The sequence below is a fragment of the Moschus berezovskii genome, chromosome 25 (assembly GCF_049115385.1).
Source record: "Moschus berezovskii isolate FMDL1 chromosome 25, NW_MosBer_1.0, whole genome shotgun sequence".
Taxonomy (NCBI): Eukaryota; Metazoa; Chordata; class Mammalia; order Artiodactyla; family Moschidae; genus Moschus; species Moschus berezovskii.
Window position 1 is genome coordinate 30,587,842 of NC_142484.1, and position 23,493 is coordinate 30,611,334.

General features: G+C 39.1%; 1 protein-coding gene across 1 annotated transcript; it reads right to left on the reverse strand.

Moving 5' to 3' along the window:
- Positions 1–774: 774 nt before the first annotated feature.
- CLNS1A (chloride nucleotide-sensitive channel 1A) lies at positions 775–23,493 on the reverse strand. The gene is made up of 7 exons (XM_055416063.2): positions 23,283–23,493; positions 17,547–17,683; positions 12,632–12,733; positions 11,400–11,507; positions 8,515–8,688; positions 3,170–3,259; positions 775–1,537 (listed from the first exon to the last, which is right to left on the reverse strand). The coding sequence occupies exons 1-6, from the start codon at positions 23,405–23,407 to the stop codon at positions 3,192–3,194; spliced, it is 714 nt and encodes a 237-aa protein (XP_055272038.1). The 5' UTR covers positions 23,408–23,493; the 3' UTR covers positions 775–1,537; positions 3,170–3,191.

A 23,493-nucleotide genomic window follows, 5' to 3' on the forward strand; every position in this document is an offset into this window, starting at 1 on the left:
TTTTAACACTGAAAACCCTGCAGTAAAGACAAAATGTGCTTCCTTTAAGCTGCTGGTAGATAGTAAGGCTGTATGGTATTTGGGAGCACAGGCTTAAAAGTCACAGCTCCCTATCTATATGACCTTAAATGTTACTTTACCTCTCTCTGTAACTGTTTCCTCATCTCTAAAGTGGGATCATAAAAGCACCTATACTTCATAAGGTGATTCAGAATATTATACACACAGTGCATGTGAAGAACCAAGGACAGTACAGAGAAAGTCTCTGTAAAAAGTGGCCTTTTTACTTGCTTGTTTTAACAAACTCAGTGTTTATGAGAGTCTGCTCAGAAGAAAGAATATTAGTTTTTCCAATCTACTATGTCTACTATGAGGGAAACCAAGCAAAAGTGCTGAAAAGAACACTGGGTTTAGTGGTGACAAATTAGTCACTAATTAGTTAGGTAACTGTGAAGAGCTTTTCTGACCTATTTTTTTGGTCATAAAGTCCAGGTATAAACCTGTAATTATAAATCAGCCTGATAAGTATCTCTGAAAACTGAGAGTTGAAAAGTATCCTATGAGAAACCATTCCTGATTCACATGGAAGCAGCAGAAACCCTTTTGCACTGTGCTATGACCTTTGCCCTGTCTTTCAGAAGTCCTATACATTTCTTACTCAGTCCATGTTCTCAACAAAAGTCAAAGACCAACAAGAATCCCGTGTTTTGTCAACACACTAATTTTTAAAAGAATGTTTCTCATTAATAGTTTTAGTCAAGAATGAGAGCACAATCATATAGAAAACCTAAATTTATTTGTTAAGCTATCACAAAGACAAAACAATTATCTGAAATACTTTGAGAACTTCATCCCAATTTCGCTTGTTCTTTTACAGAAACTGACCTGAGAGGCTGTCAATGAAAGGCTACAACCTAAGCAGTTATAACAGAACAGACTGATGAAACATGGTGAAAGGAGCAAAGGCTAGGCAGGAGCACTTGTGTTAGTGGGAGTACAAGTGGCTGGGCTGTTTCTGAAGAGGCTCCCTACAGTTAACTGACCTGGGTCCCCAGTTAGTAAAAAGACCTTTATCCCTGTGGAAAGTGCAGAGATTAGGATTTCTCTGAGACCTCTGTTTTTCTTTTTTAAGGAGTTAAGGGTATCCTTAGGCCCTAAGGGGTATAGCTTAGATTCAGCCTCTCTTTCCCACGCAGTCTACCTACACCTTCAAACGCCAGTGCATTTCCACCACTTAGTCCTGCTAGGTTTTGAGGATGCATATAGTGAAGGTGGGAACCATAGGCCTACTCAGAGGGTATACCTAGACACAAGGTTTGGGGTAAATCATGAACTACAAATACCCTCCTGGTTAAATTAATTCACCTTTGTTAATAAAGGTCATAGTTTCTTGTGCTGGTGACAGCTTCTTGTCTCAGTATACTCTGTCTCAAGAGAACTGGTCCAGGTAAGTTTTGGAGAAAGAAAAAGACTCTCATCAACACCCACTCCACAGTGGAAGAGGCACCAAGTTCTCTCCTACAGTTATGAGCAGAATCTGAAAAACAAAAGGTTTACAGTGTTTATACTAATAGCTATTATTTATTAAATGCCTAGTCAAGAGTGCCAGAGGACTTACATATATTGTATTTCAATCTTTGCAATAATCCTGACAGGTAGTTACTATCCTCTTCATTTTTCGGAAGGGGAAACTGAGAATTGTAGAAGTTATACTCCTTGTCTGAAAGCACAGAGTTGGTAATATGGTGGAGCTGTGATTCCACAACTCATGTACCTTCCCCCCGATCCTATCTTGTGCACTGAGCGGTCCTAGTTTCATTATCTTGAAATTTTTAATACCTGCCTACATACTCGAATTATTTCTTGTTATCTCCTCAAAGACAAATGTGATTTTTAAATGATTAAAAGTTTACAGACATTGTTTGGAATTAAGATTAATTCATTAAGATTAATGGTGGATAATTAATTCATCATCCAGATGAAAAACTTGCATAAACTTTATGAATAAAAATCTCTCTTTGCTCCAGCTATAGCACAAAATGAACATAAAACAAATTATCAGTTCATTAGAAAGTTTGTGGCTATTTTACAGTTATTTCATCATAAAAATTGTATTACAAAGAATCCTAAGAATTCTCACCAGAAAAATGCTCTATCATTCCATTTGTGTAACGATTAGTGACATAAAAAATACGCTTCCCCATCTTATTAATAGAGTAGTTGCTGTTATTTGAATAGTCCCTTTTCAGGAAGAAATATGTTAAAACCAGATCAAAATATGTTTTCCAGTTTTAATAAAAATTACTGAAAAAAATCCATATACTATGGAGAATGTGATAAATAAGAATCTAAGCAAAAAGGGAAGAGGACATATTGGTACTGAAGGATTTCCCATAAAATATTATTTCAACAGTGAAATATTGATATCCAGAACTGTGAAATCTGAAAATTAACATTAACAGAGCTCCAACGATGTTAACACATACTTTAAGCTAACTGTAGAGGAGACACTGCTGATTTTAGACGATATGGCTATCAATGACAGAAGTAAATGTCGTACAAATAAAGAGACATAAATCACAGAACTAAATTTTAAGGTTATTTTCTAATAGTTCCACTGGCAGCAGCTGAGAGGAAAGCTGAGATCCATTATCACAATTCATGGTTACTATAACATGTTATATTCACAAAGGCAATAATCTGCTTTGTGAATTATTACAGCAAATCTGTTTTGTGTTTGTGATGAGATGCTAAGGTTTCAAATATCGAAAGTGGGAAGGAAAAGTTGACTCGAGCAGAGCGGGACATGACCTCAAGTTCTGCTGCTCCCACCAGTCAACCAGGGAGATCTCTGCTTTTGAACAAAGGGTAATATCCTTCTCTTGACTCACTGAAGATCAGTGTCTTATCCTTCCACGTACTCTCAAGGGCTAGCTAGCACAGTGTTTGGCAGCTAGAAAGTGCTCAGTAAATGTTAACCTGAACATGACCATGTTGGCAGATCTTGATTTCTTAGGGGCAAAAACTACACAGTTTCAATAATTTCATAAATGGATTAAAACACATTTTCCCACAACTGCTAATTTGTTAGAGTTCTCCTCAAATCTGAAAATAAAAATCATTGTTTCACATGAGTTTCATGTTCAGTGACAAGGAAGAAAATACTCACCCTAAAGCAGTATCCATCATTTTCAGTGATCAACATCTGCATCCTCAAACTGTCCAGCAACTGTTGGTGTAGTATCTACCTCCATCCCATCTGAAGAAAAAATTAACCACTGAGCAATAGTCTAGTCTACTAAGCACTTCCAATAGTGAAGCCAGCTTAGATTTCAATCAGATGGAAGCTAGCGCCCTCTTCTGGTAAGAGTTGCTATTTCTTTCTCTTAAAAATTGAAACTACCAAAGAACAGACTATGCCACCTGTGGATTTAGGCCAAGTTGAAATTAGTCTGTGTATTTAACTTTTACTTTGCCACTCTCAATCTCAGCACTGAAAGAACTCCAGCAGGGACTTTGAAATGCAGCAAGCATCCATTTTTCACTCTTCACAGAACTGTGCTAGGTGTTTTACCGTGTGACTTCTTTTTTTAAAGCATGAAGTCCTATCTAAGCTTACAACATAATTCAGTAGACAAGACTGAAATAAATAAATAAAGTGAGATTCTTACTTATCTCTGTTTTTTTAATCTCATTAAAAAAAAAAAAAAAGATGGGGGAGAACAACCAACCAAAAAAAGCCCTCTGGAAAGAGCTGTCTAAAGCTGCTTTCTCTACTTCTTCACCTCCCACTCACGCTCAACTCTTTAGCCCACCACAAATTGGCTTCTGCCCACAGCCCATTGGCACCCCACCACCCGGACATTCAGCAGGACATACAAATAAAACACTTATATAAAATTAACTCATCTTTCCACATAGAAAATACATCCCTTTCCAAAAGGATACTTCTTACTTGCCCAACCCAGAAACCCCTACCATGTCTTTAACTTCTATTGCTTTTATCTCTTAAATACCTCTCAAATTTGTTCAGTCTTTTGACATTACTGCCACTCCCTAATTAGGTCACTATCTCTCATCTAATTTAAATCATAAGCTACTTAACAGGGTTTCTCTTCTTTCCTCTAGTATTTCCCTCTGCAATTAATTTTTTGCATCACAGCCAGTCATCTTCTAAAACACTAATCAAACTAAAATTCTTCAATGGCTTCCCACTGACTTAAACACAGGTTGAAATTCTTTAACACAGCTTTGAAGTTCCTTTACTATACAGTACAGTTCACTATTCCACCTTTATCTGTTGTTATAATAGCTGCTGCTGTTGCTGCTGCTGCTAAGTCACTTCAGTCGTGTCCGATTCTGTGCGACCCCATAGACGGCAGCCGACCAGGCTCTGCCGTCCCTGGGATTCTCCAGGCAAGAACACTGGAGTGGGTTGCCATTTCCTTCTCCAATGTGTGAAAGTGAAAAGTGAAAGTGAAGTCGCTCAGTCATGTCTGACTCATAGCGACCCCATAGACTGCAGCCCACCAGGCTCCTCTGTCCATGCGATTTTCTAGGCAAGAGTACTGCAGTGGTTATAATAGCTACCCATCTGGAATTCAAGAATTCCAGATACAATGAACTTTCAGTTCCCCAAGGCTGAATGGTCTCTTGATCCTTCACACATGACTGACCCCCTCACCTCCCTCTCTCCCCAAACTGTATGTAATCCCTCTTCACTTTGTTCATTTTTATTTATCTTCAGATGTTAGCTTAAATGTCACTTACTCCATGAAGTTTGAATCTCTCCCTGACTGTCCAGCCTATGATTCCATAGTTCCTCAAGCTTCCCCTTTATCTCAATGTTGTATCACAATGTACTGTAACTACCTAACTCGTTAATTTCTTTTTCCCTCCACTAGAATGCCATTGATAGATATTAACTGCAATTTCCTTAGGCACTTCTGTATTCTCTCTACCTGCCACAGTAGCTCAACAAACACCTCTTACATAAACAAACACGTGAAGCACTGAAATGCCACCAGTAGAAACTTCATTACGGATTTATCAGAACATCATGTTGCATACCGTGAATATATTATTTTAAAAAAACAATTTAAAAAAGAAATTGCACAGGTCAAATTAAATAAGTGGAAAAAAAGAGTGATATGGGTACCCAGAACTTAAGAAGACAGAGAATGGTTTAAGCTGAAGAAGTTTTATGTATAGGCCAGTGAGGCTTAGGAATATGCCAGTGAGGCTTAGGAATATGCCAGTGAGGCTTAGGAATACAATATGCCAGTGAGGCTTAGGAATACAATATGCCAGTGAGGCTTAGGAATACAAGTCGAATTACCTCACTTTAGCAACAAGTGTTTGTGACCTTAAAGTCAGTTGCTATAAAGCATTAAATAAAAAGCTTTATAATTAAAAACAACAAAAAGCCTTCAGTGATGAAAGGTTTTCTAATGTCCAAGGGTACTCTTCAGCTAATCACTATAATAAAAAAAAAAAAGGAGTATCTTGAATTCTTTCAGCTAAGATTTCTGTACAGCACTAGAGATCACCTGAGTCACCTAACCCTAAAGCATATGCTAGAGGCTCACCAAGTAGGGCTTAAAATGGAGAGGAGACATAATGAACAGTAACATGACCCACAGCCTAATTCCAAATTAAATATCTCAGAACTTCAGAACCCTCAGGTCAGAACGCTATGTGCATGGATGACAACATTATGAGAGAAACTTAAATATCAATAAAAGAAAAACTATGGCAATCCTCTTTAAGAACATTCTGCATCACTAAAAATTAGAAGTGTTAAGACTTTGTAGCAACACAAAATACTGAACTGAATACTTAGAGGATGCAAGAAATGCTCATAACAGTATCTGGCAGATGGTTTTTACATATTCAGTTCAGTTCAGTTCAGTCGCTCAGTCGTGTCCGACTCTTTGCGACCCCATGAATCACAGCACGCCAGGCCTCCCTGTCCATCACCAACTCCCAGAGTTCACTCAAACTCACGTCCATTGAGTCAGTGATACCATCCAGCCATCTCATTCTCTGTCGTCCCCTTCTCCTCCTGCCCCCAATCCCTCCCAGCATCAGAGTCTTTTCCAGTGAGTCAACTCGACGCATGAGGTGGCCAAAGTATTGGAGTTTCAGCTTTAGCATCAGTCCTTCCAATGAACACCCAGGATTGATCTCCTTTAGAATGGACTGGCTGGATCTCCTTGAAGTCCAAGGGACTCTCCAGAATCTTCTCCAGCACCACAGTTCAAAACCATCAATTCTTCGGTGATCAGCTTTCTTCACAGTCCAACTCTCACATCTATACATGACCACTGGAAAAACCATAGCCTTGACTAGACGGACCTTTGTTGGCAAAGTAACATCTCTGCTTTTTAATATGCTATCTAGGTTGGTCATAACTTTCCTTCCAAGGAGTAAGCCTCTTTTAATTTCATGGCTGCAATCAGCATCCACAGTTATTGTGGAGCCCCAAAAAATAAAGTCTGACGCTCTTTCCACTGTTTCCCCATCTATTTCCCATGAAGTGATGGGACCAGATGCCATGATCTTTGTTTTCTGAATGTTGAGCTTCAAGCCAACCTTTTCACTCTCCTCTTTCACTTTCATCAAGAGGCTTTTGAGTTCCTCTTCACTTTCTGCCATAAGGCTGGTATCATCTGCTTATCTGAGGTTATTGATATTTCTCCCGGCAATCTTGATTCCAGCTTGTGCTTCTTCCAGCCCAGCGTTCCTCATGATGTACTCTGCATAGAAGTTAAATAAACAGGGTGACAATATAAAACCTTGACGTACTCCTTTTCCTATTTGGAACCAGTCTGTTGTTCCATGGCCAGTTCTAACTGTTGCTTCCTGACCTGCATACAGGTTTCTCAAGAGGCAGGTCAGGTGGTCTGGTATTCCCATCTCTTTCAGAATTTTCCACAGTTTATTGTGATCCACACAGTCAAAGGCTTTGGCATAGTCAATGAAGCAGAAATAGATGTTTTTCTAAAACTCTCTTGCTTTCTCCATGATCCAGCGGATGTTGGCAATTTGATCTCTGGTGCCTCTGCCTTTTCTAAAACCTGCTTGAACATCTGGAAGTTCACGGTTCACGTACTGCTGAAGCCTGGCTTGGAGAATTTTGAGCATGACTTTACTAGCGTGTGAGATGAGTGCAATTGTGCGGTAGTTTGAGCATTCTTTGGCATTGCCTTTCTTTGGGATTGGAATGAAGACTGACCTTTTCCAGTCCTGTGGCCACTGCTGAGTTTTCCAAATTTGCTGGCATATTGAGTGCAGCACTTTCACAGCATCATTTTTCAGGATTTGAAATAGCTCAACTGGAATTCCATCACCTCCACTAGCTTTCTTCGTAGTGATGCTCTCTAAGGCCCACTTGACTTCACATTCCAAGATGTCTGGCTCCAGATGAGTGATCAAGCCATCGTGATTATCTTGGTCGTGAAGCTCTTTTTTGTACAGTTCTTCTGTGTATTCTTGCCACCTCTTCTTAATATCTTCTGCTTCTGTTAGGTCCATAACATTTCTATCCTTTATCGAGTCCATCTTTGCATGAAATGTTCCCTTGATATCTCTAATTTTCTTGAAAAGATCTCTTGTTTTTCCTATTCTGTTGTTTTCCTCTATTTCTTTGCATTGATCGCTGAGGAAGGCTTTCTTATCTCTCCTTGCTATTCTTTGGAACTCTGCATTCAGATGCTTATATCTTTCCTTTTCTCCTTTGCTTTTACACATTAGCTTATTTAATCCCCTTACCACTTATTAGCTATTTGACTGCAAGCTAGGTATGTGACCTTTCTGTGCCTTACTTTCTTCATTTATAAAATGGGGATCGTAACAGCATCTACTGTGGTGAAGGAAATGCCAACCCACTCCAGAATTCTGGCCTGGGAAATCCCATGGATTGAGGAGCCCAGCAGGCTATAGTACATGGGGTCGCAGAGTCAGACACAACTGAAGTGGCTAAACAACATCATCTACCAGAGAGTTCTTGGAAGAATTAAATGAGTAAATACATATAATGTGCTTCCATCAGGATTAGACACATAAGAACACTACCTAAATGTTTTCTTGAGGGTAGTAGGAACAAGACTGGAGACAAGTGGCACAAAGACAGAGGTGTCTCTCCAGAGTCCGAGAGAATTTACATGGTGAATATCAATGACACTGAGTACTCTCAGAAGATTAATAAGGCGCAGTGAGGTGAGGAAAGAATGATTTGAGGCAAAAATTTCCTACTAAAAAATCCAGTGTGAGGAAAAAAGGACCTATGTTTGGAGCATAGCAGTAGCTATAGCAAGGAGATCTGAAAAGTCATTTAAAGGAAAAATCCATAGCACTCCAAGAAACAAATGATAAAGGCTGAGTCAAAATACAAAACTTACAGATTTTTGCAAGTCAGGGAAAAAAGTTTAAAAAACTTACATATGTAATTCCCATTCTACGTAATTCTACATTTGCTTCCTACACTATAAAGAATTAATTCTGAGTACTCACCTTCATAATCTCTTATTGAATCTTCTGTCCGGACTCCAGCCATGTTATACTGGCTGCTCACAGACTGAGAAAGCATTCCTTCCAATCTCTCCAGTGTGGCTTGGCCTTCTGCTGTTAAATGGGATAATCCTTCTTCATAGGTATAAAATGTAGGGATGTCCCCCTGCCCTTGTTCTAAATAAATAAAAAGTTTTTAAGCCATTATAAAACAATTAGGGGGAAAAAAAGACAATCAATAATGCACCTACTGAAGATAAGGTACAGTGAAAAAAGGCTTCAAGGAAAACACTCAACATTGCTTCAACACACACTCATCAGCCATTTGTTGAAGACAAAGATACACAGAAAATGTCTCTACTCTCTAAGATGAGAAGGGATTCTAAGAGATAACAAGCCAGTATATAGCAATTCCCAAAGAATCAAATGTCCAGGGACTAGAAGGAAAAGAGGGTGTTCCTAAGATTATAGAGTTTTATCCCAAGATGGGAATTTTACATGAGTGTTTTTTCCTGATTAAAATGCATCCTGCTTTTAAAAAACCAGAAATTCTGGAAAATACAAACAGGATTTAAAAATTAAATAACCCTGAAACTTCAGCAAAGATGAGAATGTATTTAGATGTATATAAAGCAGAATCCCAGAAATGAGTCTGTCTCAGGCCAGGAGGTGGTACCTATGGAAGCAACAGCTTTAGGGAGCCAAACTAGTATCCATGAGAAAAGAGAACAGCAGACACCTCAACTAACAAGACTCTACACCAAGCTAGTGACTGTATTTTGCTCTGGGGAGGTAAAGGGAGATAATCTTAGATAAATGAAGTATGGTTCCGGGAAAAAGACATCACCTTGGCAATGAGGTGGTTGATGGAATACATTAAAGATGTAGATCTCTTGTCAGAAGATATTAAGAAGAGGTGGCAAGAACACACAGAAGAACTGTACAAAAAAGAGCTTCACGACCAAGATAATCACGATGGTGTGATCACTCACCTAGAGCCAGACATCTTGGAATGTGAAGTCAAGTGGGCCTTAGAAAGCATCACTATGAACAAAGCTAGTGGAGGTGATGGAATTCCAGTTGAGCTATTTCAAATCCTAAAAGATGATACTGTGAAAGTGCTGCACTCAATATGCCAGCAAATTTGGAAAGCTCAGCAGTGGCCACAGGACTGGAAAAGGTCAGCCTTCATTCCAATCCCAAAGAAAGGGAATGCCAAAGAATGCTCAAACTACCGCACAATTGCACTCATCTCACACGCTAGTAAAGTCATGCTCAAAATTCTCCAAGCCAGGCTTCAGCAGTACGTGAACCGTGAACTTCCAGATGTTTAAGCTGTTTTTAGAAAAGACAGAGGAACCAGAGATCAAATTGCCAACATCCGCTGGATCATAGAAAAAGCAAGAGAGTTCCAGAAAAACATCTATTTCTGCTTCATTGACTATGCCAAAGCCTTTGACTGTGTGGATCACAATAAACTGTGGAAAATTCTGAAAGAGATGGGAATACCAGACCACCTGACCTGCCTCTTGAGAAACCTGTATGCAGGTCAGGAAGCAACAGTTAGAACTGGCCATGAAACAACAGACTGGTTCCAAATAGGAAAAGGAGTACGTCAAGGTTGTATATTGTCACCCCTGTTTATTTAACTTCTATACAGAGTACAACATGAGGAACACTGGGCTGGAAGAAGCACAGGCTGGAATCAAGATTGCTGGGAGAAATATCAATAACCTCAGATAAGCAGATGACACCAGCCTTATGGCAGAAAGTGAAGAGTAACTCAAAAGCCTCTTGATGAAAGTGAAAGAGGAGAGTGAAAAGGTTGGCTTGAAGCTCAACATTCAGAAAACAAAGATCATGGCCTCTGGTCCCATCACTTCATGGGAAATAGATGGAGAAACAGTGGAAACAGTGTCAGACTTTATTTTTGGGGGCTCCAAAATCACTGCGGATGCTGACTGCAGCCATGAAATTAAAAGAAAGACGCTTACTCCTTGGAAGGAAAGTTATGACCAACCTAGATAGCATATTAAAAAGCAGAGACGTTACTTTGCCAACAAAGGTCCGTCTAGTCAAGGCTATGGTTTTTCCCGTGGTCATGTATGGATGTGAGATTTGGACTGTGAAGAAAGCTGAGCACCGAAGAATTGATGCTTTTGAACTGTGGTGTTTGAGAAGACTCTTCAGAGTCCCTTGGATTTCAAGGAGATCCAACCAGTCCATTCTAAAGGAGATCAGACCTGGGTGTTCATTGGAAGGACTGATGCTAAAGCTGAAACTCCAATACTCTGGCCACCTCATGCGTCGAGTTGACTCACTGGAAAAGACTCTGATGCTGGGAGGGATTGGGGGCAGGAGGAGAAGGGGACGACAGAGAATGAGATGGCTGGATGGCATCTCCGACTTGTTGGACATGAGTTTGAGTGAACTCCGGGAGTTGGTGATGGACAGGGAGGCCTGGCGTGCTGTGATTTATGGGGTCGCAAAGCGTTGGACACGACTGAGCGACTGAACTGAACTGAAAGATATAGATGATACAGGTTCCAAGCAGTGGAGAGAGAAGGCTTGTTTTCTGGAAGCAATTTCATCAACTTAGAAAGATTCTCCCAACTACCCACTATCTTATCACAGTCTTTCCTTCTGTTTATTTCTATTTTCTCTCTATGTTTAGCCCTCAAGCTTGGGACACCTGTAACATTTTATAACTTGGCTGAGACATGAATTGTGCCACTCGTTTTTATTAAAAACCAAGTTACATGGATACTTAAGAGATATAAAAGAATTATAATCCCATACCGTATACAAATATATGTTTAAAATGAAACACACATATACAAACTTTTTAAATACATACACGAACACTTTAAAAAAACCATTTCACTAACCATGGGCTTCCACATCATATTCGTCTCCATCGTAATCATCTGAATCTTCATCCTCAGGATCTGGATGCAAAGCCTGGCATTCACACATTGCAGTGAACATTGCCTCCACTGAACAAGTAAATTAAAAATTTCTCATTAATTTTTCTCTGATTAATGTACAATAAAAATCTAATAAGACAACCATCAGGGCAAATAAATTTAATAAGCAGACAAGAGGTATACTGGTGGTGATTTAGTCACAGTCATATCCAACTCTTGCGACCCCAAGGACTGTAGCGCACCAGACTCCTCTGTCCATGGGATTCTCTAGGCAAGAATACTGGAGTGGGCTGCCATTTCCTTCTCCAAGACATATACTGCTGCTGCTGCTGCTGCTGCTGCTAAGTCACTTCAGTCGTGTCCGACTCTGTGTGACCCCACAGACATAAGCCCACCAGGCACCCCTGTCCCTGGGATTCTCCAGGCAAGAACACTGGAGTAGGGTCACAGTATTTACAAAATATGCCAATTTTCAAGGAAAATAAATTTCGATGGCAATGGACAAGCCACAGAATATTAACAAAAAGACGTCTTTTTGAAATATTACTGAGATCTCTTCATGCCTTGTTGGATTTTCCAAGAAAAAGCATCCGAGTCCTGGTCAGACTGCTGGCATAAGGGGGAAGCCGCTCAAGGCAGCACTCTTTCCAGTTGTCCTGGCATCATCCACTTTGGAATTGCCATGAGCTCTCTGTCCTCTATCCAGCGAGATTCACAGTCAACAGCACCAAATCCATAAATAACAGGTTCTTCCATTCACAAAACACACCAGGAACATGGTATCTACTATACTCACTTCATTCACAATCTTTATATTAATAGGTATCTGGTCCTCGATGATATTACAGATGCTAAAATGAAGGCAAAGCAATAGAACAGAGGTAATGAGAGTGAGGGCTTCCCTGGTGGCTCAGTGGTGAAGAATCCGTCTGCCAATGCAGGAGACATGGGTTCGATCCCCAGACTGGCAAGATCCCCTGGAGAAGGAAATGGCAACCCACTCCAGTATTCTTGCCTGGGAAATCCCATGGACAGATGAGCCTGGTAGGCTGCAGTCCATGGAGTCACAAAAGAGAGGATGAAGGTAAGTGTGTGTGTGTGTGTGAGAGAGAGAGAGAGAGACGGGGGCAGGGGATAGAAAGAATGCTTGGTACTTAAAGGGAAAAGAATCAAATGTTCTACAGAATACTCACATGCTGATTTATCACTAGGCACAAATCTAAATTCAGCAATAGGTTCACTGTCATCATCACTATCTTCTTCCTCTTCATCAGCAACCGATTCTTTTGATTCTTCTAGAAAGGGTATAAAAAACAGCTTTTTAATGATGATTATGTTTAAAAATAGAATCTTAAAAGTATTTCTTAAAGGATGATTATTGATACATCTAAATACTGCATTTTTTTTTACTCCCAATTATAAAACATTATTTTAGAGCTAAAAAAAGACTCGGTAGGGGGTGAGGAAACCCAAACAGTCAGACCTCTAACAATTAGAGTTTCACTGTCATGTCTATTTCTTTCACCATGAAACAATGGGTTCAGCAGCAGTCTGTAAACCACTATAATTCATCACCAACAATTAATAGATAAGAAAACTAAGGCCCATAAAAATTAACTGACTCAAAAGATAAATTAATAAATAAAGTCTGTTGGCAAGAAAAAACTACAAATGTTCAATAAAGAGAACTAGCACATCCTGTTGGTAAAAGTGGAAACTGCTAAAATCACTCCAGATATACATATCTTATTACCCAGCAACTCTTCATCTAAGTACATGAATGTTCCCTGAAGTACTTTATGTACTACAGAAAATATAAGAAATAAATGTTAATTAAAAAAGGGAAATAGACATATTGTAACTTGATCGTATTATGTTCAGTAGACAACATCTGAAAATGAATAAATGTGATTTATACGTATCAAAATAAAGGAATTTTAAAACATCTAATTAAGTGAAAGAGCTTATTGGAGAATATATATAATACCATTTTCATTAAAGTTTTAAACACAAAAGAGAACCATTATATTGCTTAAGGGTATATATATATATATATATACTCAGTAAAAATCTAAAAGCATAGACATGAAGGACACACATCATCTTTAAGAAAAACTCTAGAGACAGAATTAGGAATGAAATGGGGAGGGATATAAAAAAAGATTTCCACAGTATTAATATAATTTTATTTATTTTAGACTAATTATGAAAAAGTGTTAGAATTTATACTGGATATTAAATAATGAAATTAAAAAAAATTATTCTGAACTTTTCAACATATGAATTATTTCATAATGATTTTTAAAAAGGTGAATAAAACAAACAGACCCCAAAACCACCAAAACATGTTCAACAAATCATCTTAAAAATACAACTTTTGTTTAGCACATTACAGCTGCCATTTTGAAAAAATGTTAATTCTCCATATAGATGGAGATAAAGTAGAAAGGCATTCAAAGTATATACTTTCTGGAAAGCAAGCTGACAATATATGTTAAGAACTTTTTAATAAAGGGGGTTCCCGCTATATATTTTTTAACTTTTATTTTTATAAGCCACGCAAGTTCACTGAATAATGAAAAAATACAGATAAGCAAAACACACAAAATTTTAAATGGTCACTATTAGCAGCTTTAAGTAACAGATATAATAGAACTTTTCTGTCCTGTTTCTAATGTTATTAAACTGTTACATAAACGAGATGTGTCTTCTGTAAAACAGTAAAATACAAAAATATTAGACAGTTCTAAAAAGTCCTTAGTAGTTGAATACATTTGGTACTACCAAATTTTTTCAACGCATTTTAAAAAATGGTATCATACTGTAACTACTGTTCTATAACTGAATGGACATCACTTTTCAAACCACAAATTCAAGCTGGTACAAAAATAATGGAAAGAGTCAAGATGGATTCAAAGTAAAAAGTCCCTACCCTTCTAGTCCTCTCCCTAGAAATAACCACTATTAACACCTTCTTTTCTGTATCTACAGGTATCTATCTTAAGGCAATAAAGAAAAATGTAATATAGCATTTTTACAATTAGAAAAAAAACACCACTATGACAAACATTAATCATCTCATACTAGATCACAGTAGTGACCACGATACTCTGTCTCCTTAAATGTTTCTAAAATTTTAGAAATGGGAATGTATTTTTTTTAGTCATTTAAAAAATAATCTAATGTTCTCAACAATAAGCTGATGGTTTACTTTAGTGGTTAATGGAGGTAAGCCAAACAGGAGAAAAAAAAAAAAAAAAAAAAATATATATATATATATGGGGCTTGAAGAATCAGGACAAGAGGACCAAAGGCTGGAAAAACCGGATCCACATCTGTGTAACTTATAAAAGTGCAGTTCCAGATAAACAGAAATGGAGAAGCATTAAAATAAAGGTGATGGAAAAGAACTACTCCCTAGTAAGATAGAAAAGTTTTACTTATTTTAGTAAGAGTTTTAATTCCATCTATCTCAAGAAGATAATCATATAGAATAAATGCTTAAAATACCTACCAAAACCTACCGAATCCTTATTACCTAGTTTGGGACTCCCCAAATTTGTATTTTTAACAAGTTCCAAAGGTGTTTCTAATGTGCAGCCAGGTTTAAAAACCAAAAATTACGACAATGCCCTAATTATTCTGGATAAAATGGAGGCTCAGAGAGATGAAAATGACTTGCCTACCAAGTTAATGACACAGTTTCCTTATTCAGTGTGCTTTTCCTTTTAGCTAGCTTTATTCAAACCCTACCTCTCTAACTTTATTTTCTGACATACACCTTTGCCCAATGCTAATGCTCTACACTATTTATGAGCATGTCACATCAGAATTTTAAACTAACAAGAGTATCTCTAAAAATTCACATCTACAAATGAATGGCAAAAAGGGGGTGGGGGGTGGCGCAGGGAGGGTGGATTCCCTGGCAGTCCAGTTGTTAGGACTCAGGCCTCTCACTGCCAGGGCCTTGCGTTCCATTCCTGGCCGAGCAATTAAGATCCTACAAGCCTTGTAGCACAGCCAAATAAATAAATAAAAATAAATATAAATAAAATTTCATGTCTATATATTGAATGAATGAATGAACGCTTTCAACTAAACATGGCATATAAACTCTTGGTTATAAAATCATAGTTGCAGATGGAAAGTGAACTCTGTGTCCAAGCCACCTCATCTGGAAGTCTCACTACAACACAAGGTCAACAGCTTTTTACTTTTCCTTCAGTTCAGTTCAGTTCAGTCACTCAGTCGTGTCCGACTCTCCGCGACCCCATGAATCACAGCACGCCAGGCCTCCCTGTCCATCACCAACCCCCGGAGTACACTCAAACTCATGTCCACAGAGTCGGTGATGCCATCCAGCCATCTCATTCTCTGTCGTCCCCTTCTCCTCCCTCCCCCAACCTTTCCCAGCATCACAGTCTTTTCCAGTGAGTCAACTCGTTGCATGAGGTGGCCAAAGTATTGCAGTTTCAGCTTTAGCATCAGTCCCTCCAATGAACATCCAGGGTTGATCTCCTTTAGAATGGACTGGCTGGATCTCCTTGCAGTATAAGGGACTCTCAAGAGTCTTCTCCAACACCACAGTTCAAAAGCATCGATTCTTCGGCGATCAGCCTTCTTTACAGTCCAACTCTCACATCCATACTTTTCCTTACCCTCCTTCAAACTCCACTAGATTTTTATCTACCTTTGGACGCTTCCCAATGGCAAGAGTTTTAAATCTCACACCAAAAATATTTTCAAATCTCTAAATCAGTCATTATCACTTAATGAGGCAGGGTGTGCCAAAAGTCTTAAAATTAAATAATTAGTGTCACACAATATAAATGCTTATCTTATATCTGAAACCATACTAAAATCCCAAATTGGAGGAGCAATAGCTCAACAGGAAAATTCATGGCATTGTTTCTTACATGCTATTTCAAAGAAAAGCAAAGCACTATCTTCAAATCAAAAGTTTACTAAAATGTACTCCAAAGTTATTCATTCTCACAAAGGATGAACATATTAAACTAATATACTATATAAACTTTAGTTATACTTAAAAAATCAAGTATAAGTTTTTATTTCGTGCCTAACTTGTTTCTCACTCAGAATTCTTGAAACTCATTGTGAAAGTGGCTCAGGCATGTCCACTCTTTGTGACCCCATGGACTATACAATCCATGGAATTCTCTAGGCCAGAATACTGGAGTAGGTAGCCTTTCCCTTCTCCAAGGGATCTTCCCAACCCAGGTCTCCCACATTGCAGGCAGATTCTTTACCAGCTGAGCCACAAGGAAAGCTCAAGAAAACTGGAGTGGGTAGGCTTCATGGGACGGTCCTGCCCCAAGAATCAAACCGGGGTCTCCTGCATTGCAGGCAGGTTCTTTTTTTTTCAAGGCAAAGTCTTTACCAACTGAGCTCTCAGGGAAATTCATTATGGAGAGCCAAAAAAATACATTTTAAAAGTCTTTCTTACTTCTTTCATCAATCACACTAGATTTTTATGACTCTGTTGTTTCTTCCATCTGCAAGACCTGGGAATCTTGTACCATAGGGTTTCTCAATCTTGAGACTATTGACATTTGGACTGGTTGATTCAATTCTCTGTTGTGGGAGCCTGTCCCAGGAATTGTAGGATGTTTAGTAGTATCCCTGGCCTCTAACTAGATTCCAGTAGCACTCCTCTCCACCTCGAGTGGTGACAAAAATGCCATGACAAAATGTAACTGCCAAATATCAGGAGAGGGCAACATGTCCACCATTAAGAACTATTTTTATAACAAAACAAAACAGGTTCTATCCTAAACTCTTAGAAGGGAAGCATATGGATCCAAGCCTCGAAGGGTGCTAAAGGTAAATGCCTTTATACAGAAAAAGAACAACAAACTCAAGAGGAGAAACAAGAAATGCAAATGCATAACAGCTAAATAATTTTAAGTGCAACTATTAATATGTAGAAAGTAAAAGGCAGTGTGCAAATTATTTTACTGTGCTAAAATTTTGCTTAAGAAAATATTATCCAAAATAAGTGAATGGCTTGAATACTACATTTATTATCATCAGTGACTACTTTTTGAAATATACTACCAAAGGAAGCTCAAGATTAAATACCATACATACCTCCAAATTTGGCATTCACCATAACATACAGATGCTCTCGTGGATAGGCGTTTAGGTCCCTGGATACTGCATGTAAACTAATGGTGGGGTATTCCAGGGAGAATCCTAATCCAGAGCCATCTAACCAAGACAGGCGGCTGAAAAACATGTGTTAAGTGGATTATTCAAAGAAATTAAATCCTAATTTGATGTCCTAATGTTTATAAAGGTTCAGCTTGGACACATATTAATAGATATGTTAATAAATTCAAGCATATTGTTTAGAAATTTCCTAAAAGAAGAAAATTCTCAGCAGGAATTTAGTTTCTTTAAGACAATTCTATTATAGTTCACTTTCCCCTATCTAAATATCCAAACAGATTTGAAATGCTAGTTTGCTTAAGTCACATGTGTGTTTCTATGCCTTTTTATGCTTGTTTGTATTTGGAATGTCTTCAGGCATCTTCTTTGCTTTGGCAAATCTTCTTCGTCTGGGTAAGTTCCAGTCTTTCCATAAACCCCCTCTTCGATTATTCCAGTGCAATGATCTCTTCTTTTCCTAAACCACACTTAGGCTCAATAATATACTACTGAGCACCTAACTCTGTAGTAATGAATTTTACATGTTTCGGACAGAACATGAGTTACTTGACAAAGCTTTAACATTCTTCAAAACCACTGCCACAGTGCTTAGCATGTAAATATGCAATAAATACCTAAGAAGCACTAATTCACTAATCCTACATTAAATAACACACACATGAAATGGCTGTAAAAACACAAGTTGGAAAATGATCATCATGAAAAGCAGACATTATGAAGCCTTTCATTTATTTTGGAACTTAAGGAGAGAGCCACAAATAAGCAATGTCTAGTTATCCCTCAAAAGTGGTCAATGCAAATATTTTACTGCTTTAACAAAGGAAAAGTATTAGGAAAATCAGTACACTGAGTTTTGAGAAAGGACTGGTTGATTTTTTTTGTAATACTTCACCCATCTGGAACTGCACCATTTAGCAGGGAAAAAAGCTGCAAAAAAGATGCTTAAGAAACCACAAAAAATGTTAATAAAATAAAAGCTAATGCACACACATACACACACATATATTTAAATACATGGATTGCAAGCTATGTAAATTAGGTCAATGAAGCTTTTACTATGAAAAGAGGTTAATGCAATAAAAACCCCATATCTTCTATTTTCTACACAACTGTAACAAGCCTGGCAGTCTGATATCTAAGGAAGCGAAAACAAACACAACAGTAGAACCCAGGACTTTTTGTGTGGGAACAATGACAGTGCAGCAATCTGAGAGCATTCATACTCAATGTAAGGGGAGGCTGAGCTTTACACCTCAATCCCCCAAAGGAAATCAATGGCTAATAGCACAATACAAGCATGTAACACTTGACTCTCACTTTAAAAGCAAAGGCAGAATTAGATTGGATGAAAATTGTACACCTCTGTAAACAAACTAAAACATAAGGAACTGTACACTAAAACAAACAAAAAGCACTGTCATTGAGAAAGGTTTCAACACGCTTATTGAAAATGAAAAAATGCGAAGCTTTTTAAAGTGGTAAAAGCTCTAAAATAACTCATCCCATTGGGTCCAAAGAAATAGACTGTATTATTGTAGTTAGATTGCATGTGCTCTATGGGCCTTTCCTCTACTGCTTTCCTCTTAACTGGAGAAGAAATAGTGCTCAGGCATCATAGAAGTACTGCCAGTTCCTTATTAAAACTATATTATCTAAAGCAAATAAACTCCTTTTTCTCACCTCAGAAATACCCTGGCATTATCATAATTCAGAATAGAGTATTCCAAATTTCAGTATCCAAAATGATTTGAAATACTCAAAGCCACAAAATTTTCTTTAATGACTCAATTAGGAGATGGAAAAGCTGAAAAACAAGCACAGACTCAGTGCCTATAAATTATGGCTTTCACTTTAAAAAGCACATAATTATTGCTCTGTAGTTCCTTACTGCTGGCAGAACAAATGCTATCTCCCCAGAGCATTTCCTGTGGAGGGCTCATAATCTTATACAGGAACATGGATTATATACTCAACAGAAGAGAAGAAAGTTTCACTCAAAAGCAACATTTACTCTCATTATTAAGTTCTGATTTTTTTACTTATTTTCTTTTCATATATTCGAGAAGAAAAGCCCTTCAATACCAAACTATCTAACTATTCCCTGTGCTGTGCTTAGTTGCTCAGTCGTGTCCTACTCTTTGCAACCAAATGGACGCCAGGCTCCTCTGTCCATGGGTCTTCTCCAGACAAGAATACTGGAATGGGTTGCCATGCCCTCCTCCAGGGGATCTTTCCAACCCAGGGATCGAATCCAGGTTTCCCCTATTGCAGGTAGAGTCTTTACTGTTTGAGTCACCAGGGAAGCCCTAACTATATATCCAGTCCCGAAGAAACCATGAGTCACACATGGGAAAAACAAGGATCTTGAAGCCAGTAAAGATACAGAGGAAATGGGCTATCCTCCAATGGTTCTGCACCAGAATTAAGCGTGTACTTTATTCCTGGCATGGACAGGACAGAAAGGTAAGAGAGATCTTGAATTCAGGTTGGCTTAATTATCTGGTTTAAAATTGATTTGGGAATAAATATAAAAAGAGCATTACTTATAAATTTAAGCTACCTATTTTTAATTTAAATATTTTATTTCACTTGTGTCAAATGATCTATTTTGAATAATTCATGCCTGTGTTCTTTTTTTGCACAAAAAGTCAAATTCCTATGAAAACTAAGCTTTGAAAATAAGTCCAAAAGAGTTCTAAATCTCTCAATCTACATCTGAAAAACTACCTAAAAACAAATCAGACCCTGTTCCTGTTTGCCTAAAACACTAAAGTAGTTTTCACAAAGCCTTTAGGCTATAAGCCAAGTTCGTGAATATGACGCCCTCCTTCTCCAGCTTTATTTATTTATTTTTGGCCGTGCTGGGTCTTTGTTGCTGCACAGGCTTTTCTCTAGTTGTGGTGCGTGGGTTTCTCATTGCGATGGCCTCTCCTGCTGCGGAGCACCGGTCCCAGCGTGCACAGGCTTCAGTAGTTGTGGCTCCCGGACTCTAGAGCACAGGCTCAATAGTTGTGGCTCAGGAGCTTAGTTGCATGTGGATCTTCCTGGATCAGGGATTGAATCCGTGTCCTTTGCAGTGGCAGGCGGATTCTGTACCACTGAGGCATTGAGGGAAGCTCCTTCTCTAGCTTTACTATGTTTCTACTCTTTCCCTGTTGGTCCCTCAGATAAAAGAACTGCTTGACTGTGCATATGTGTCTGTGAACACATAATATATAACCTGGAACACATAATATTGTTTCTCACCCTTGCCTCTGAGCATCCTGTCTCTTCTAATTAGAATGTTTCCTTTTAGACCCACCTCATCTACCTGGCTGTCAATCCTCATTTGTCACATCCTCTATGAAGCATTCCCAGTTTGCTGAGATCTTGACTCTGTCAAGATACAGGGACTTCCCTGGTGGCACAGAGGATAAGAATCCACCTGCCAGCGCAGGGGACACGGATTCGATCCCTGGTCCAAGAAGATTTCACACTCCATGGACCAACAAAGCCTGTGTGCCCCAACTACTGGTGCCCACATGCTCAACTACTGAAACCCTGTGCCGAGAGCCCTGTGCTCCACAATGAGAAGCCTGAACACCATAATGAAGAGTAGCCCTGCTCACCACAACTAGAGGAAGCATGCACAAAGCAAGGAAGACCCAACGCAGACCAAAAAAGAGAGAAAGATCTGGAAATGCTAGGTGGGAAAGAACAAGAAGGGGCAAGAAACCAAAGAGTTAAGGCTAATAATGAATAAAGAGGGATGAAAAACGGTGTCTAAGGTACTGGTAATATTCTACTCTTAACCTTGAGGTGCTATGCAGGTGTTAGTTTAAATATAATTCCTCCAACCATCTATTTATAATTCTTATTTGTTGTATGTATATTTTATAAAAATACTTTCTTAAAGAAAAAGATGTTAGTAAAAAGCTGAAATAAATAATTTTTTAAACAGGTAAGAGCTTAAAAGGAGTCTGTACTTACTCACTCTGGTTATACAAGAGAATGTCCTTATCCTCAGATTTTGGCGCAAATATTTATAGGTGAAGTGGTGACATGTCTGCAACTCAAAAAGCTCAGAGAAACGAGAAAGAGGTAAATGTGGCCAAATGTTAACGACTGATGAATCTCTGTGAAGGAGCTATGGCTATTAATTTACAACACTTGCAACTTTTCTTTAGTTTTGAAATTTATCCAAATGAAAAAACAAGTACAGGACCTTCCCCTAATAGGATTTATATTATACAACAGACAATACAGAGAAGCCATGAAGAAAAGGGGGATTGTGTAGGGGCTAAGAATATATCTGTGTTCCACTTCCCACTCCTTGAAATAAATTGCTCTTGCAAGATCTCTGAAGGCCTTCTTGTCAATACCTATTGACAAAATCTGCTTTTCAGATTTGATTTTATTTGACCACTCCTCTTTTTCCTCAAGTCTCTTCTTCTATAACGTAACTTGTGTACATGTGTCCCTAAGGTTCTATCCTTGGCCCTCTCTTCTTTTCAAGTATCTAATCTGTCCATTTTTAACACAACTCTCCCAAGAAATATGCTCATATGTGCAACTAATTCACATATTTGCAGACCAAACTCGTTATCTGTACCTTACCTCAAACTTGATCTTCCTTCCATCCAACTTTCCTATTTGTGACTGGCCAGAAACCTAAGCTTTGTTCAATGACTAGATTTCCTTCAACATCAAGGGGTTCTTTACATCTTTTTGTGCCTGCTGTGGCAGGGAGAATTTTGGCCCCTATGACTCTCACATCTCCTGGTGTCAAACCTGTGAATGTTACATAGCAGAAAGGACTTTGTGTATGTAATTAAAGTTACTAATCAGTTCACAAGAAAAGAGAGAGATTACTCTGGATTATCTGTGTGGGTCCAACATAATCATGTGACTTCTTAAAAGCAGGGAATCTTCTCTGGCTGCAGACAAAACTGATACAGAATACAGAGAAAAGCGAAGGACAGGAAAAGATTCAATGCGTGACTGATGGCTTGATGATGAACGGAACCATATGTTATGGAAACGAGAACTTCTATTCCACAATCTCAACATGTAAAACACGTCTATGAAAGTGAAAAACGCTCCAGGTACCCAAATAAAAGGGCAATTCGTTCTAGGAACGGAAATGAGAGTTAGGTCCCTCTGGATACAACCCCTACCAGCGTGGGGGTACAAGTGTTCCTCTCCCCACTCATACCTACAGAAGAAAACCTATACCCCCTTAACCAAGCTTTAAAAATCCTCCACAATTTGCTCCAAACCTACATATCCTACCCAGGGCAACACCTCCCATTCCTGATCATCGACGAGGCAGGCACTTCGATGACTCTTCTTCCCTCAGGGCCTGGAAACTCAAAACCTTACAGTGAGACCTTGAATAAAAAGCAGCGCTCCACCCGACCTCCAGTAAACAGGTGGGCAGAAAGCAAAATGAATGAGGCGAACACCGTCTGACGAAAAGAGACAAAAAGGCTCCGAGGAGAGGACACTGGAACGCACGAGTCTTCTCAGCAGAGGCACCTCCGAGGCAAAGCGGGGCACGCGCTCCCCCGCCCCACGGCCTCACAGGTCTCAGTCTCCCCCACGCTACTCCGCACCGCCCGCGCCCGGCAGAGACGAGGCGCGCGGGAAGCCAGCCCTCGGAAACAGAGACCCTACCTTTCAGCGATGTAAAGGGTGCCGGTGCCGAGGCCCTTCCCGTTCAGCACAGCCTCGGTGTCTGGTTGCTGCTGCCGTAGGCCCTCAGCCGACCCGGGCGGCGGGAAACTTCTGAGGAAGCTCATTACTGCAAGGAGCGCTGAGACACCGGCCAGGAGCTGGCTGAGGCACCGCAAACCCCTCTCGCCGCGTCCCGCCCCGGAAGCGGTAG

Bases quoted from the DNA above. Each gene is read 5' to 3' on its own strand.
- CLNS1A (XM_055416063.2), bottom strand. From the start codon at position 23,407: ATGAGCTTCCTCAGAAGTTTCCCGCCGCCCGGGTCGGCTGAGGGCCTA. The intron at 17,684-23,282 runs GTAGGGTCTCTG...CATGTTTTTCAG, and splicing joins ACCCTTTACATCGCTGAAAG to CCGCCTGTCTTGGTTAGATG. The intron at 8,689-11,399 runs GTTAGTGAAATG...TTATTTATTTAG, and splicing joins ATATGATGTGGAAGCCCATG to AACAAGGGCAGGGGGACATC.